The 17,245-nt window shown below is 38.2% G+C and overlaps 1 protein-coding gene across 5 annotated transcripts in view; it reads right to left on the bottom strand.

Moving 5' to 3' along the window:
* Window positions 1-345: 345 nt before the first annotated feature.
* LOC123262022 (synapsin-like) overlaps window positions 346-17,245 on the bottom strand; it is a 118,861-nt gene continuing 101,961 nt past the window's right edge. For all 5 annotated transcript variants that reach the window (XM_044723996.1, XM_044723995.1, XM_044723997.1 and 2 more), the window contains one exon: window positions 346-580. In XM_044723996.1, coding sequence (XP_044579931.1) covers window positions 371-580 — 210 coding nt within the window. In that variant the 3' untranslated portion in view covers window positions 346-370. The remainder of the gene's footprint in view (window positions 581-17,245) is intronic.

The raw sequence follows: 17,245 nt of genomic DNA, 5'->3' as shown, positions 1-17,245 counted from the left end.
CTTCGGAAAATATAGTTATATATAATTATATATAGTTATATATGATTATATATAAGTAGACCTGACCAATTTTTGGGTCCAATCATATATAGATCATGATGCATGATTATATATGATTAGACAAAAACTTTTTTCATCGGGTTCAGAATACTAGAGTAAACTTTAATATTTTAATTAATGAATATCATATATTTTTCTTAACTATTAATTTTTTTTTAATTCCTAAATTATAATGATTGTATAAAAAAATGAACGATTTTTATTAATATTGTAGATAATTAAAAAAGATTTAAAATAAAATAGGCTGTCAATAATTGTATCCCTGTCACTAATTGGTGCCTTTACCTTTGTATACATTTTTTTACGAAACTCACATGAATGCTTTATAATTAGTGCCAATTTTTTGGACATGAACATCATATTTTGTATCAATGTAAGGCTCGGCTGTGCAATAAGTATTCGTTAGAGCTGCAAGCGATGCCAAATCTGCGAATTCTTGGTTGTTTTCAGCTCTGGCTTTTCCGGTACCACCATGAGCATGGCCAACTTTGACTACAGCTGGATATCTAGGTGCAGATACCTACAACATTAATAAAAAAGTGATAATATTATATTTTTTAAATCGTTTGCACCTTTTCGCTACACCCAAAGACAAGTATGAGAACTACGACTATAAGATATGGGAAACTGTAGGAAATTTTTTATAAATGTAAAAACAGTTCCTATAATTATGGGAATGCTACCCATAATAATATAATTTATTGTTTCAGACAGGATACAATCCTCAATACAATTAGATTATGTTCAATGAATAAGAAAAGTTACATAGATTGTTCAGTGAACAGGCCCACTCATTAGTAATTCGCCACTGGTGGGCTCCAGGAACGTCATGAGCCGCACCTGACGACCGCTCGTTCTCGCTTATTTCAGCCAACCAGAATATTCAACGCTTTGACTTTTCTGACGCTTGCGCAAACCGAAATTCTCTGACGTCACGAGGATGCCAGTTGTCTCGAATTTTACTATTGGCTATCGGTGGCGACATCGATAATACGAATTTTCTGATTGGCTGCTTCGCTCCACTGACATGCGCAGTCAGGCTTCTTCACGAAACTGACCAGAAAGACGACGCATTATTATTATTATCTTTTGTAACCACGTTTTGAATACGTTTTGAGCTACAATTATTTTATCATAGCTTAGTTTTAAAGTAAAACTATTAAATTAGAGAAGACTGTTAGCATGCACGAATAAAAACGAACTGTATTTAGTTATGCTGTTTTATTCTGCCTAGACAGTTAAAAAAATTTGTGTGTGTAAAATAAGAGATCTTAGAATCAACTGACTTATACAAAAATCTTAGTATAACATTACAACTTAGATTAGGGCGTAAATTTGTCAAACAAAAATAAGGAAAGGGAAAGTAAGCATTATTATTGGTGGAAAAGTACGGAAAAATCTAAGGAAGAATATTTTAAGGAAACTATTGGCTAATTAGAGGAATAGAAGGCGGATGTATATTGTCAACTTTAGGCGCAAGAGGAGGTATGAGGTACTGACATCAGGTAAGGACTTGAAGGGACTAATGATTTATGATAGGTTGCGGACTAGCAGGCGTCTAAGCAAAAACTTGGGAAAATATTGTGATTGAAAAAATGTGGGTATTGTAAATATAAAAACTAGCTTAAAAAATAAGGTCATAAAACGTAAATATAAGTGCTAGGCTTAAGCTGTAATATTAGGATTAAGTTATAAATGATCGTAAAACATTTTAGTCTGTATGCTGAATAGTAAGGATTATTTTCTAAATACTTAAAATTTCCAAAGATAGAATGTCTTGGTTAAGGTATACGAACTACAATAGATGGGAAAAACCTACACGGACAGTAAATAATAAATCGAAATACAGCTGTTAAAACTAGAAATTATTTTGAATATTTAAAAAGTAACCAAATTTATAGCTGTCTGGGTCCTTCAGATAAAGATGACAATGAGTAGGAAAAACCCAGGAAGTTAGTAAATGAACTATGTTAATTATTAATTGTATGTGTAAGAAATTATTGAAAAAAGTAAAAATTAATCAAATTGAATTGAGACCGAACAGAATATTCGCACCGCCATTCCGCTATATTAATGCTTTTCACGCTTATGAAGTCCGCAATTGTTAATTAAATAACTCAGTAAATTTAACTAGTTGTGCTTAATTATTTCAAATCTGTTTATTTGTTGCCGTAAGACGGACGGCGGAGTTCACGAAATGGTCCACCTTTACAAGCATGTGATTGTTGTGCAAACATGCTTGTAAATCTGCATCTGTAGTACAGATTATTTTTTTTGCTTTATTTCGCAAATTCACCGTTCTTTCAGTGCCAAGTTGTTTCGACCTTGTGGCATCCGGCTTATCTTCTTTCAACACTGCTATGCTTGACTTATCCGCATTTTTAACAACAATCCGCTCACTAATTAATATAAATCAAGTGTAGTTGGTGTAAATAAATTTATAGTTCATACTTTTAAGAACATTTTTGTGTTTTTTAATTGAGTTAACCGGTCTAAACCTGATCCGAGATTTCCCGCTCAATCGTACATTTTACATTTGATCCCTCGAGCCGGATCAGGCTGACTCTATATCAATTAATTCTCGTAACCGCTGATAATTGTGTTGAGTGAGGTTGACATCCGCTAGGAAGGGTCGAGTGTCGGGAGCCTCGCTGAGCACATCGGGTGCTGCTCCTGGTGGTCATTTGTACACCGGTACGCTGAACTTTCTGCTTATTTGACCGAAAACTCGACTTCTGACCTAAAATATCCTCGCTATGGAGATCGCATCAAGATAGTTGAAAAATACCACTTGTGCTTCAACTGCCTTGTTCCGCACCGCGTCGCAGACTGCAAGACCACTCAAGATTGCTGAAAATGTGCTCAACGTCACCATACGTCCATTCAGTTGGATGCACTAACGACACCAGCTTCGCCTCAGCCAACATCTTCCGCACAAGACAACTAACTGTTCCTTTAGACCGCTTACAGCTTAACATTAATTGTTGATAATTTCCGATTCACTTTCCGCTCAAGTATTACTCGCTACCGCCTTAGTCCAGGTTCGACCGCATCATGGTAATCCCATCAACGCAAGAGTTTTGATTGATCAAGGCTCAGAGCTTTCATTCATGAGACAGGCGCTCCTCAAGAAGCTTGGACAACCGCTACAACGCAACAAGGTCATGTTCAAGGGCATTGGCAGTGCAAAAAGAAAGTACAAATTGAACAGCCAGCTTGAGCAGTGGAGATTGTTGTAGCAGACGCACTGGGACCCAAATACGTACAAAGAAAACTACAAGAGTCACCAGGAAATTATAACAATCTCAGGTACTGATAATTAACCTTTGTATTAATTTTTACGTTGCTGAAGGAAATTCTAGGCACCAGCCAGGTTCCGTCTTCCAATCATTAGATTTATTATTTATGATTGAATTTATTTTAATAACTTAATTTATAAAATCGAGGTTAAGAATAATTTAATTAAAATTTAAGATTAAAACAAATTTTCGAAATTCAGAGAATTTAAAATTAAGATCAAAGGAGGTTAAAAATTATAATTAAATTTACCAATTAAAATATTAAATAATTTTAAGTTAAAATTAAAATAAAATTTAGAAAACTAAAATTAAAATCAAGTTAAGATTAAAAGTGAAAATAAAATCTGTCGAATCGACTTTAGGACAGTTGATAATTTAATTTAAGACAATTGACAATTAAATTGAAACTAACATAAAATATTATTAAAATCAAAAATAAAAACTGTCGAATAAATATTCAAGACAACTGGCAATTAATTTAAAAGTAACATAAGATATTGTTAAAATCAAAATTAAAATTAATAATTACAATTGGTCTCAAAATTAAAATAATTCTAAAGGTTAAAAGTAAAATTTACAATTAAAATCAATCTTTGAAATTTAAAATAAATTACCAATTAAAAAATAAATTTATAAAATCACAAAAGTAAAATTATTATTAAATTAAAATTGTTCAAGACTTCAATACATAAATTTTTCCGAGTTCCAGTAAATAATTATTGAGAAAAATTATAATAAAATTTCGACCTTGGAAGATTTAACCAAGCTAATATTCCTATCTCAAATCTACTCTGGAATTCAAGATGGATGCTCAGCCGAATATTCAGGCAGATTAAATTCAATTGAAATAAATCTAAAATTTTTGGTTTCAAGAAAGTTTCTGTGATAAAATAATAATAACAATAATAATAAGATTGAGAATTTAAATTTAATTATTTATTGAAGTCAAAGTTAGGAACCGGGATTTGAGTTTGATTCCCAGGAAGGTTATTGTAAAATGCGACTATTAGGAATATTGTTAATTAAAATTAAGTGAGTTATTTTAAATATTGTTAATTAGAAAAAGTGCGATTATTGGTTAATTATTTTATTAAAAAGCGTGTGGGAGTGTGGAAATAATTTACAGTATATACTCCTCGTTCACGGGCTGTCGAGGAGGTTAGTATTAGCAGGTTGTCGACTAGTTTCATGGTATCCTCCTCTGTCCTAGTCGACTTTAGGTTCCTTAGTCCCGTAGTGAGGGTCCGGGCGACAGCAAAAGGGCTAAGGACGGTTTGAACCTTGAGCCCGGGCGACCACCCAAGGTCAGATCTAGAGTCTTAGAGCGTGAGGGTCCGGTGGACAGCGCGATTTAGGTAGAAACTGCGATATCGACGCTCCTTAAGAGGGTACCGTCAAGAATAAGACACTATGATAGAGATTGCAGTATAGATGCTCCTTATGAGGGTACTGTCAAGATTAAGACATTTTTATTAGAAACTACAGTATAGACGCTCCCTCAGAGGGTACTGTTAGGATTAAGACTTTTGATATTGTATAAGAGTGTGTGTGTGTGTGAGATAATATTCAAGGCTATTGTAAAAGTCAGTTGAATAAATTTGGAGTTTAATTTAAAATTAATTGTTATTATTTGTGTCAACCTAATTATAATTTCTCTCGACCCTTAGATATCTCTCATTGCTTGGACCGGTTCTGGAAACAGTGATAAAAATTTCAGTGGTGCCCTTAAATTTAAAAATTAAAATAAGGGGTGACATAGTAGCAGGAATCTAACCTTACAAGCTACACAAATCATCAACGCTGAAATAAGACGAGGACCGCGCGATTCACCTATCGCACAATCCACCACGCTTGGTTGGATTGTTTATGGAGCCGTCACCGCTAAACACGCTTCAACGTCACACGCAGCATTATACGCGTCATTGGATACGTCATTACAAGACGCTATCGCGAAGTTTTGGGAACAGGAAGAGGTTCCATCAGGTAATTCACCGCTCAATCCCGCTGAAGAAGACAAGTGTGAAGTTCACTTTCGTCAAACGCACTATCGACAACCTGATGGACGCTACGTAGTGAGATTACCGCTTAAAGCCCTAGAGAGTCAACTTGGAGATTCTAGGGTGGTCCTTAATAGGGGTGTTTACGAATTTCTTTGCTCCCAGGGGCTCAAACGCTTCCAAATTGATAAAAAAAAAATTTAGGAAAACGGTTGACCCTAAAGGCCATCCTTGCAACTTCCCGCCCATTTCATACTTAAGCGCACAAAACTGCATTTATTACGTTTTTGAGCTCTTCGAGCTCAAAAATATAATTTTCGTATCATTTTGAGCTCTCCGAGCTCAAAAATCTGCTAGAAGTTAAATAAAACACTATTTTTCGAATTTTTAAACCGCAATAACTTTTGAATGAATGAACCAATTTTTACGTGGTTGGTGGCATTCAACGCAGTTTTTGAAGCCTCATAGAGAACTTTTAAGTTTAAATTGATTAAACAAGGAATTCTAAAGTAAATCCCAAAAAAATGATTTTTTCGATTTTTTTCGTTAACGATAACTCACGAACGAATTAACCGATTTCGACCAGGCTGGCGGCAATCGGCGTGTTTTTAAGAGCTGATTAGTTTTTGGAATCGATCGATTAAGCCATTTAAAAGTTATTCCAAAAAAACCACATTTGAAAAAAATTTTTTTTGCAGTTTTTTTGAGATTTCTCAAAATCTACTGGTTCGAATTGTTCCAAATTATGGTCAAAATCTAAGTTTAGTCAAGCCCTTTCAAATAGTACCAACAGCGATGAAATCAGTCAATCCATTCAAAAGTTATGAGAGGCTTACATACGGCCGTACACACACACACATACATACAGACGTACGGACATCAACGCGGAAACATTCGGGGAAGCGTCTTAGGACCTCAAAACGTCAACATCCGTTGAAAACTCGATTTTCGAAAAACGCGGTGAAACCAATAACTTCCCGATTTTTGAAAATTTTTAATTTTCTTAGTGGGAAGTTAAAAATTCCCTCAAATTTGAGCTCTAAATATTGACTTTAAGATTATCCGCGTTCAAACCTAAGTTGTTTATGGAAACAACATGAGAAAAATTTCATTTGCTCTTTAGAATTTTATAACTCATCGACAAATGGATCAAAAGTTATGAAAAGTGACAAGTTTATTGTATATTTAGCGCTCTACAAAAAAGGTTTCTTATAATTTTTTGCTAAATCTGATGGCTTAAAAGATATTCAAGCTCAAAGTTTAATTTTTATATAACTATTAATATTATTAAGTATGTTTATTTAGTAAATATTTATATATTAAAAATATATCAAATACTTCCTGTAAAATTTTTACTTATGATCAAAATAAGCAAATGCAATGTTTGTAATTTCCGTAGCATCATGGACTTAGTCACTTACGCCATCTATAATAGTATTTATGTACTCAAATATTTTGACCCCTAAAAATATTTATAAATGTATGTTACAGTATGACACCGTAAATTACTGAGATTTTACGGCAAAGTACCGTGATTGTACAGTAATTTACCGTTATTGTACGGTAAGATACCGTGATTGTATAGTAAAATACCGTAATTGTTAGTAAAATACTATAATTACCCGGTAAAGAAAGTACTGTTTTTGTACGCTAAAGTACCATAATTGTACGGTAATGTACCGTAATTGTACGGTAATGTACCTTAATTGTACGGTACCTTATCGCTAAAATAAAGTATATTTGACGGTAGATTACCATTGGAATACGGTAGTGCGGAAAGTTCAGAGGTATATATTCTACCGTATTTTCACTGTACGCTACCGTAATTGTACCGTAATTTTACCGTTCTATACCGTACTTTGACCGTTCTTTACTGTACGTTACGGTGTTTTACGGTTTCTACCGTGCAAGTAGAATGCTACTGTAATCTACGGTGGCCATACGGTACATCGGCCGTATTTTTACCGTATAAAACCGTAATTTTACAGTATCTCAGATCCGCCAGGGGTATTCTTAAATTGAAATAACGTGAAAGTGCTGAAATCTGTATAGATAAAGTTAAAGTATTTTGGCAAAAAGCTCAGATACCAATTAATAGAAAAGATCATTGCATAGATCAGTTGTTAAAATTATATGAACAATATCAACTTCTCCAAAAAAATATGAACAGAGACTCAAATAAAATTAAAGAGGATAAATTCAAATCTTCATTGTTGAATTTATTCGACATTGCCCATACGAATGCGGCAGTATATAATGGTCAATGAAAATATAATGCATTCCTTGACTCAACAACGAAAAGACGGTAGAGTGAGCTACGTAGCTAACATTGAGAGTGATGATAATGAACAAACCAAAAAAATGAAGGATGAACTACTACAGCTTCGTCGTAAAAAATCGGAGAGAGAAAAAGTTCGATACGGTAAAATTGATTTCATAATAATTTATAAAGTTAAATATATTTATTAAAAATGATTGTATCTTAATTTCAATCACAAATTTTATGTCTGAAGTCCCGATGAAAAAAGTTTTTGTCTAATTATATATGATTATATATGAGCATCTAAGAAATTTAGACATATCATGTAATTTTGGAACATTACACGATCTGTCTAAGGCCTCATTGCATTTCATGAACTGTCTAAAAATTTTAGCCACTTCGTGTAACTGATCGACCATTACACGATCTGGCTGCAGTTCATGAACTGTCTAGAAATGCTTAGACAGTTCACGAACTGTCTAATTTCACGATCTGTCTACGACATATATATAATCATATATAATTATGTATAATCATATATAATTATGTATAATCATATATAATTATGTATAATCATATATAATTATACATGGTTATACATGGGCCATGTATAATTATATATAAGCCTATACATAATTAGATATGATCATACCTGGCTGTTATAACTCCATATATAGTCATGTATAAGTCTATATATGATCAGATCTGATTATATATAAGTCTATATATAATTAGATATGATCATACCTGGCTGTTATAACTCCATATATAATCATATATAGGTCTATGTATGATCAGATCTAAATATATGAGTCTATATATAATTTGATATGATCATATCTGGCTGTTATGACTCCATATATACTCATATATAAGTCTATATATGATCAGACCTAATTATATATGAGTATACATAATTAGATATGATCATACCTGGCTGTTGTAACTCCATATATAATCATGTATAAGTCTATATATGATCAGATCTGATTATATATGAGTCTATATATAATTAAATATAATCATGCCTGGCTTCCGGGAAAAAATAATCAAATCTGATCAGATATGAACAGGCGTGAGTCTTCAGGTCTGATCAGATATGAAAAATGACCGGGCCTGATCAGACCTGGCCAAGCATGTTCATGTCTGATCAGATCTGTTCATGTCTGACTCAATCAGGTCCACAAAAAAAAAAAGATTAGTGCCGACGGGGATTCAAACCGTGTACGTTGCGCTCTTCAGACTGATACTTTACCTGTTAACCCAATGACTTATCTTAACTTTAGTGTACCTTACAAACTACTTTAAGTAATTAAAATTTTATTCATGACTTATCCTTATAGTTAACGGAGTTCTAAACTTAATTTATTGATTATTAATAATTAATTATACACAGTAAAAAATTTTGCGTCATCGCGTCAAAAAATTTTGTGTTAAAAATTTTTATGTTAAATATTTAACACTTTTTTTTGTTGATTTAACAGAATAAATGTTAAATTTACACATAAAAGTGTTAAATATTTAACACAAAATTTTTTACTGTATATATTAGAGTGATTTTTTGGGACAGCTATGTATTTTTTCCGCTCCATTAACATATGGTTCTATGTGAAGTAAAAAAAAAATTTCTTCAAGGTTTATTCCGTAATTATAATTTTATTGTTTTCTTTTAAAATTGAAGTTTTTTTTAATTGAAATGTATAGGAAATGAAGAATTATTTGTGTGTTCTACAATTTAGCAGCCTTTGACACTACTGCAATGGACCAAGGCGTAGCTTAAGGTAATAACAGACACCTTGAAAGGACTTATTATCGCCTATCGATATCAACTGATATATTTTGGTATTTTCACGCTATCAAACTCAAACTTTTACTAAATAATCTTATTTTTCGCGTATTCAATGAAACACAGTAAAAAATTTTATGTCATTGCGTCAAAATTCATCGTTAAAAATCATCGTTTTGGCATGGAAAATTAAAAAGTTCATACTTATATAAGTCGAAATTTTTGATCAAAGTTGTACATTTAAAATTTATAAGGGGATAGAAACTGATACGTCATACGGAACAAATTAATTTTAAAAATAGAACTGCAGTCTATAGTTCAATAAAATTTTTCTTCCAGACTTAAAATATCATTGAAGAGGGCAAATCATTCATGAACAGTTCTTGTCAGCTGATATATGGAGTTTTAATCCTTATCTATTTTAGGCTAGATCAGACATGATCAGACATGGACAGCTCTGATCAGGTCTGAGCGTATTTAACGCTTCAGACATGAACAGGCATGGACAGGTCTGAGCATATATAATGCTTCAGACATGAACAGGCATGAACAGGCTTGATCAGATCTGATCAGGTCTGAGCGTATTTAATGCTTCAGACATTAACAGACAAGAGCAGGCATGAACAGGCTTGATCAGGTTTGATCAGGTCTGAGCGTATTCAACACCAGACATGAGCAGACATGAACAGGCATGGAAAGGTCTGATCAGATCTGAGCGTATTTAACGGTTCAGACATGAACAGGCATGGACAGGCTTGATCAGGTCTGAGCGTATTTAATGCTTCATACATGAACAGGCATGAACAGTCATGAGCAGGCATGAACAGGCTTGATCAGGTTTGATCAGGTCTGAGCGTATTTAACACCAGACATAAACAGGCATGGACAGATCTGATCAGGTCTGAGCGTATTTGACGGTTCAGACATGAACATGCATGGACAGGTCTGATCAGGCCTCATTTCAGGCCTGATCATACATGAACAGGTCTGATCAGGTCGGATTTCAGTCCTGATCAGATATGAACAGGTCTGATCAGTCGTGATCATTTTTTCCCGGGTGGCCAATTTTTGGATCCAATCATGTATAGATCATTAATAATAATCTATTAATAATAATAATAATAATAATAATAATAATAATAATAATAATAATAATAATAATAAGCGGTGCTTGCTACGTGGCCTCCAAGCGGCGCATCGCGGGAAACGCAGACCATAACACCAGGTCTGTAGGCGAACGACGTAGCCGATGCAGTGGGCCAACTACCCACTGCATTGAAATACTGAGTTACAACAAGACGTAATCTCAGAAGTGCTCCCCACAACCGGTCCTTTTCGGATGAGGACCATTCATCAGGTGGGAGGAGCACGCCGGACCCGATGAACGATGACGACCCTGGCGCTTTAAGGACTTACTTTAAGTGGACGGAGGAACTACGAGTCGACCTCGTGGTGTGCTACCAACGTAGCGAGCCGGGGGTGAGCGGTTATATGGCCCGGATGCACACTCTTTGGAGTGATATGCATCCGGAGCTAGAGCATTTTACGCCTAAACACCTGCGTAATTATGCCGCTTATCTTCGGCGTAATAGAAGATCGCTTGTGCCGGATAGAAGGCAGTCTAATAGACTTTCCTTTCCGGCGCAATTACACCAAGAGCGACGCCGTTCCTCCTTGGATGACAACAATCCCTTTATAGGACGGCAAGTAAGTATATCTAAAAAGATAACTTACTCCCAACAACAGCTAGAAGCGGTAAATGAAGATCTCCGTGCAAACATCCTGGAGGATTCCACCCTGCTCACTGTGAGCCAGGTTGTGTATGGTGCAGCAGTTTCGGCTTTTCCGAGAGAGAGACATTGTCTCTCGATCGAGGAGAGGTTGAGACATCGCATCTCACAACTTGGACTCAAAATTGACAGATCCCGGAAACAGGTCTCCCGCATTCAGTGTGTGATTGAGTTTGAAACAACTCAAAGAGCATACACGCCCCGAATTCGGCGCATTGCTGCTGAACTTCGGTGGCGTCATCACACACTGAATAAGAGTACTCTTCTTGTCACCAAGGAAGAGTCTCTCAATAAATTGCGGGCTCTAGTGACTGCCAAAAAGTCACTAGAGAAAAGGCTGAAGCGGTTGGTCGACAACTCGTTGTTTCGATCCAGCCCTTCACGCTTTCTGACAACAAAGACCGATGTTACCGGGAATTATCCAACACCTGAGCGGGTGGAAGCTTTTTAGACTGAGTTGTATGGAGATCAACCAAACGTGAACGCCAATACTCCAGCTCTGGACGACTTTAAAGCATTCTGTCGGGAACAACGTAGACAGAATGCTGATGAAGAGAGCCCTGCAGTCAGTGTGAATGAAGTTCGTTCAGCTCTAAATGGCAGCAAAAATTGGGCTGCCCCGGGACCAGATGGCATAAATGTCTTTTGGTGGAAGAAGTTTACTTCTACCCACCTCCATCTGGCCCGTATATTTACATCGTACATTAGAGCTGACGAACCGATTCCAGACTGGCTCGTGGAAGGGCGAACCGTACTGATACCAAAAAAAGGTGACTTGTCTGACCCAAAGAATTACAGGCCTATCACCTGCTTGAATGCGGTTTATAAAATTTTTACAAAAATTTTAAACAACCGTATTTTGCAGGAGATAGAACCTGTATGGCAACAGATATATGAACAGCGTGGCAGCAAAAGAGGCCTGTCAGGTTGCAAAGAGAACTTGATAGTTGATCGATGTGTCACACAAGATGCGATCTACTATCAACGCAACCTGTCAATGGCCTGGATCGACTATCGCAAGGCATTTGACTCAACTTCTCATGAGTTGATTTTATATCTCCTCAAATGCCTGGGGGTCAATCCTGAAATAGTGGAATGCATTCGGCGTACAATGCAGCTCAGGCGAACGCGTTTTCACATTGGAAGTGGAAACGCATTGCTCATAACCGGAGTTGTAGAGTACAATCGAGGGGTCTTCCAAGGTGATTCCTTAAGCCCTCTGCTGTTTTGCATCTCACTGCTGCCTATATCTGTTGCTCTCCGTAAAACTCGTGGGTACTCTGTGGGGCCTCCGGGTGATCGAAAATACTCGATTACCCATCTGCTTTATATGGATGACCTGAAGCTTTATAGTGCTGATGAAGATCATCTACAGGCGGCTCTTAACATCGTAGCAGAGTACACGCGGGATGTCGGAATGTCTTTTGGGTTGGACAAGTGTGCGGTCGTACATCTGGCGAGGGGTAAGTGCTCTGTTACGGGTGATGATGTCGAGTTGGTAGATGGGAGCGTTTTAAGACAATTAGACGCCGGAGAGTTGTATAGATATCTAGGAATGGAAGAGCACCGCATGCATGCGGTCTCCGAAGTCCAAGCAACTCTCCGTAGCGAGTATGTTAGGAGACTCCGGAAAATTTGGTCCTCCGAACTTTCCGGTAAAAATAAAGTCTCCGCTACTAACACGCTCGCTGTCCCAGTCTTACTATACTCTTTCGGTGTCTTAAAATGGGCCCGAAAGGATCTGCGAGATCTCGACATCAGAACCCGTAAGACTATCAACATGAACCGGAGCATGCACCCCAATTCATCAGTCGCCAGATTATACCTCTCCCGGTCGATCGGTGGGAGAGGTTTGCAGAGCTTGGAGCGGCTTCACGATCGTTTAGTCCTGGGTTTAACACACGAAGTTGTCAATTTCACTGCAGATGAGGATGACTTTCTTATGCAAATTCTTCATAAACATGAGAATGCGCATAAGGGGTCGTTCTTATATAAGGCAGCAATATATGCGGCAAGAACCCTTGGTCTTGGAGAAATAAACGCTCTTATAGAACTCCGAAAGGAGGAATTCAAGAGCGTCATCAGGAACGCCGAGGAAAAACTACTCCTAGGCAAACTGATGGACAAGTCTATGCACAGCGTGTTCTTCAAACACGTGCGTAATCATGGCTTGTCCACCCAGCTGACGTTTTCCTTCTTAAAGTCAGCTGGCCTGATGTCCGAGACTGAAGGGTTCATATTTGCTTGCCAAGATGGTGTCATTAACACTTTAGAGTACCGTAGCAAGGTGCTCCAGGTGCAACTCCCGGACACGACCTGCAGGGCGTGTAAACTACATCCGGAGACGCTTATGCACATTTTGTCAGCATGTCCTGTGCTGGCGAGAGGTGCATACATCCAGCGTCACAATGCTGCCCTGAGAGTACTGTACTACTATCTTCGTCACCGCTACGGTATTGACGTGACACCGGTGCTGCCTTATCTGCCAGGAGATATTCCCCAGGTTGTTGAGAATGACAGTTGCAAAATTTACTGGAACATGCCATTTGCAACAACCCGGCGGATCGATCACAACAAACCTGATATTGTGCTCTTCGACAAGGCTACTCGTGACATTTATGTCATTGAGTTCTCGGCCCCGGCTGAACACAACATCTCAGCCAAAGAAGAGCACAAAAGACAGAAATATCAGGATCTCCTGTTTGAAATTGGCAAACTTTACCCAGGTTACCGTGTCAAACTAGTCGTCCTGATTGTTGGCGTCCTTGGAGGGATGAAACAGTCTTTTGTATCCTCACTTGCCAAAGTTCCAGCTTGCACGTCAAAATCTGAGTTCTTGGCTGTCAGGATGCAGAAGGCTGTAATATTAGGTTCCCTCCGTCTACTTAGGGAAATGACTTTGGCCTGCTGTGGCCGCTAACCGCCTTGTTGTGCGGAGTGGTCCAGCAGTAATGGATGGAGCTCAGGCTGGGCCCTCGGAGAATCGGACTCCGAGGACAACCCCCCTGAGCATTTAATAACATAATAATAATAATAATAATAATCTATCAAAAATTGAGTCAGGAAGTTAGCCCTGCTAAAAAAAGCGCGAGAAAGATTTTTGTAACGACAATTTTGATTGGCTAAAAGAATTTTTGAATAAATTATTAAATTCGATAAAAACAATTGAACAATATAGATTAAGAACAATATTAAGTGTTAAAATAATATTTATAATTTACTTCTGGCATTCTTCACAAATCAAATATAAAAAAACGTTATTTTTCTTTAAAAGAAAATTATGAAAACGGTTGACTCTGAAGGCCATCCCTGCAACTTCCCACTAATTCCATAACTGGATGCTTAAAATTGCACTTATGCCGTTTTTAAGCGCTCTTCGAGCTCAAAAATACAATTTATGTGTTGTTTTGAGCTCTCCGAGCTCAAACAGATAACATTTCTATGTTTTTGAGCTCTTCGAGCTCAGAAGTCTAATAAAAGTTTGATAAAACACTTTTTCTTGAGTTTTCAAACCGCAATAACTTTTGAATGAATAAACCGATTTTTACGCTGTTAGCGGCATTCAACGCAGTTTTTAAGCTTTTTAAAAAATCTTTAAGTTTCAATCGATCAAACTAGAAATTTCGGAGTAAATCCGAAAAAACACTTTTTTGGGTTTTCTTTCCTGCACGATATCTCTCGAATGAATCAACCGATTTTGACCGGATTAGCGGCGATCGACGTGGTTTTTCAAGGTTAAGAGTTAATTAGTTTTTGGAGTTGATCGATAAAGCCGTTCGAAAGTTATTCCAAAAAATCTACTTTTGAAAAAATTTTTTTTTACAGTTTTTTTTAGATTTCTCGAAATCTATCAATTAAAATCGGTCCAAATTATATTCAGAATCTAAGTTTGGACAAGCCCTTTCAAATGGTGCCAACTGCGATCGAATCGGTCAAGCCATTCAAAAGTTATGAGAGGTTTACATACTTACACACACACACACACACACACACACACACACACACACACACACACACACACACACACACACACACACACACACACACACACACACACACACCCCGTGTCGGGCTTGCTGGGTCCCGCATCGGGCGCCTCCTCAGGTGGCGGATAGGGGAATGCCCGGCATATCTGCACGTCAGATGCGTCGGGTACCGAGGAAACAGAATACTCGGGGTGGACCAAAACCTAGCAAAAGATGATATGGAAATGTCAGAAGATTTTCAAACATCGTTTACAGTACAGAGGATGGATACCTCAGTGCCGGCGAGGGAAGGCGTGCAAACGGGCCTAAACTCGTCGTTACCAAGCGACCGTTTGAACAGTGGAGTAGACCCCATGGCTCTGCTGTCTAGCAATGCTAGCAAGGTTACAGGGAGTACGAAATCAGCCCAGATGGCAGAGAACAGACAGCTGAGCTACATTCCTTCGAAAAATGGAGGACCTTTTGCTCCTGCCACTAATCAAACCCACCGAAGAAGAATGAACTCTCTACCGACCGTCACCGGCCAACAGTCACCAATGGAGAGGCTCGGCAACAAGATTGATGAGTTAGCCGACTTCATAAAAGACAAAAAGAATCTCCACCATGAGATCAAAAAATTGGTTTCGTCTATTAGTACGGCATATAGGCTGGCCAACAAATCACCAACGAAGTCGGCGTCAACGACTCAAACATCTCCGAGTCTGAACAAAAAATCACAGCCACCTCTGACCACTCCTAAGAGATTACCACAGCAAGGAGATGGCAACAAGAAGAGGCCGCTGTCCACGCCCAGCCCTTCCTCAGATATTGACAAGCCAGCACAGAAAAAGACAGCCCGGGATGATACCTGGACCAAAGTGACTCGGCAAAACAAGAAAAAGAAAGAACAGGAGCCAGTGACTCAAACTGCTACAGCCCAAGACCAGCGAACAGCGGTGGCTCCAAGAAACCAAGGAGGAAGAAGACAAGAACTAAAGCTGTCCTAGTCCAACCAGCTGAAGGGCGAACATACGCCGATCTCCTGAAGGAAATCAAGGCCAAGGTAAGCCCTGTCGAGACGGGCGTAGACATAAGGTCTATTAAAAAGACGAAACACGGAGGCATTCTCCTTGAAATGGCTCGAAAGACCGAAGACAGCAAGGCATTCACCGATGCAGTAAGGGCAGCCACTGCAAACATCGGCACAGTCAAGACGCTAACACCCACAACAACGATCGAGATCCTCGACTTAGATGAAATCTCTACCGAGAGCGAAGTCCGTGAAGCACTCAAACGTGAATTCACTGACAACCTGGAGGTCAAACGGGTAAATTTGACAAAACCCACACCACGAGGTAATCGGGCAGCCTTCTGCGAACTAGACGAGCCCCGTGCGATTAAGGCCCTTGACAAGGCCCGTATACGGATCGGTTTGGTGAACTGTCGTATACGCCCAGTAGTAAAAGTAACACGTTGTTTTAAATGTCTTGGTTATGGACACCAAACACGTCAGTGTGCGGGACCAGACAGAAGCAGGTGCTGCTACAAATGTGGCGGAGAGAACCACAAGGCCGTAAACTGCACGGAGAAGTTAAAATGCTTCCTTTGTGCTTCGGACAAAGATGCCCAGGATAGTCTATGCCATATTTCTGGCACTGGAGCGTGTAAGGCATTCCGCAAAGCACTTGCAGAAGCCATGAAAGGTCAGAAATGACACGCATACTACAAGGCAACCTGAATAGGTGCGCCTTGGCGCAAAACCTGCTGCGCCAGCGTGTTTTCGAAGATAAAATTGACCTCTGCTTTATCTGCGAGCAATATCTAAACATCGAAGGTAAAACATGGTTCGCAGACGAAACGGGCACGGCAGCAATTTGGATTGTGAACACAAAGAACGTTACCGTCAACAACAGCAGAGGTGGAGCAGGTTTTGTCTGGATTCAAACCCCCACAACCTACTTCATGAGCGTCTATCTCTCACCTAACGAAGGGATTAGTGTGTTCCGACAGAAACTCGCAAATATAGAAGATGCGGTCACTAAGTTTGACGGCGAAGTTATCGTAGCCGGAGACTTCAACGCTAAATCG

Source organism: Cotesia glomerata, linkage group LG3 (assembly GCF_020080835.1).
Source record: "Cotesia glomerata isolate CgM1 linkage group LG3, MPM_Cglom_v2.3, whole genome shotgun sequence".
Classification (NCBI taxonomy): Eukaryota; Metazoa; Arthropoda; class Insecta; order Hymenoptera; family Braconidae; genus Cotesia; species Cotesia glomerata.
Note: the sequence above shows the minus strand (reverse complement) of the source record. Positions and strands in the feature narration are given on the sequence as shown.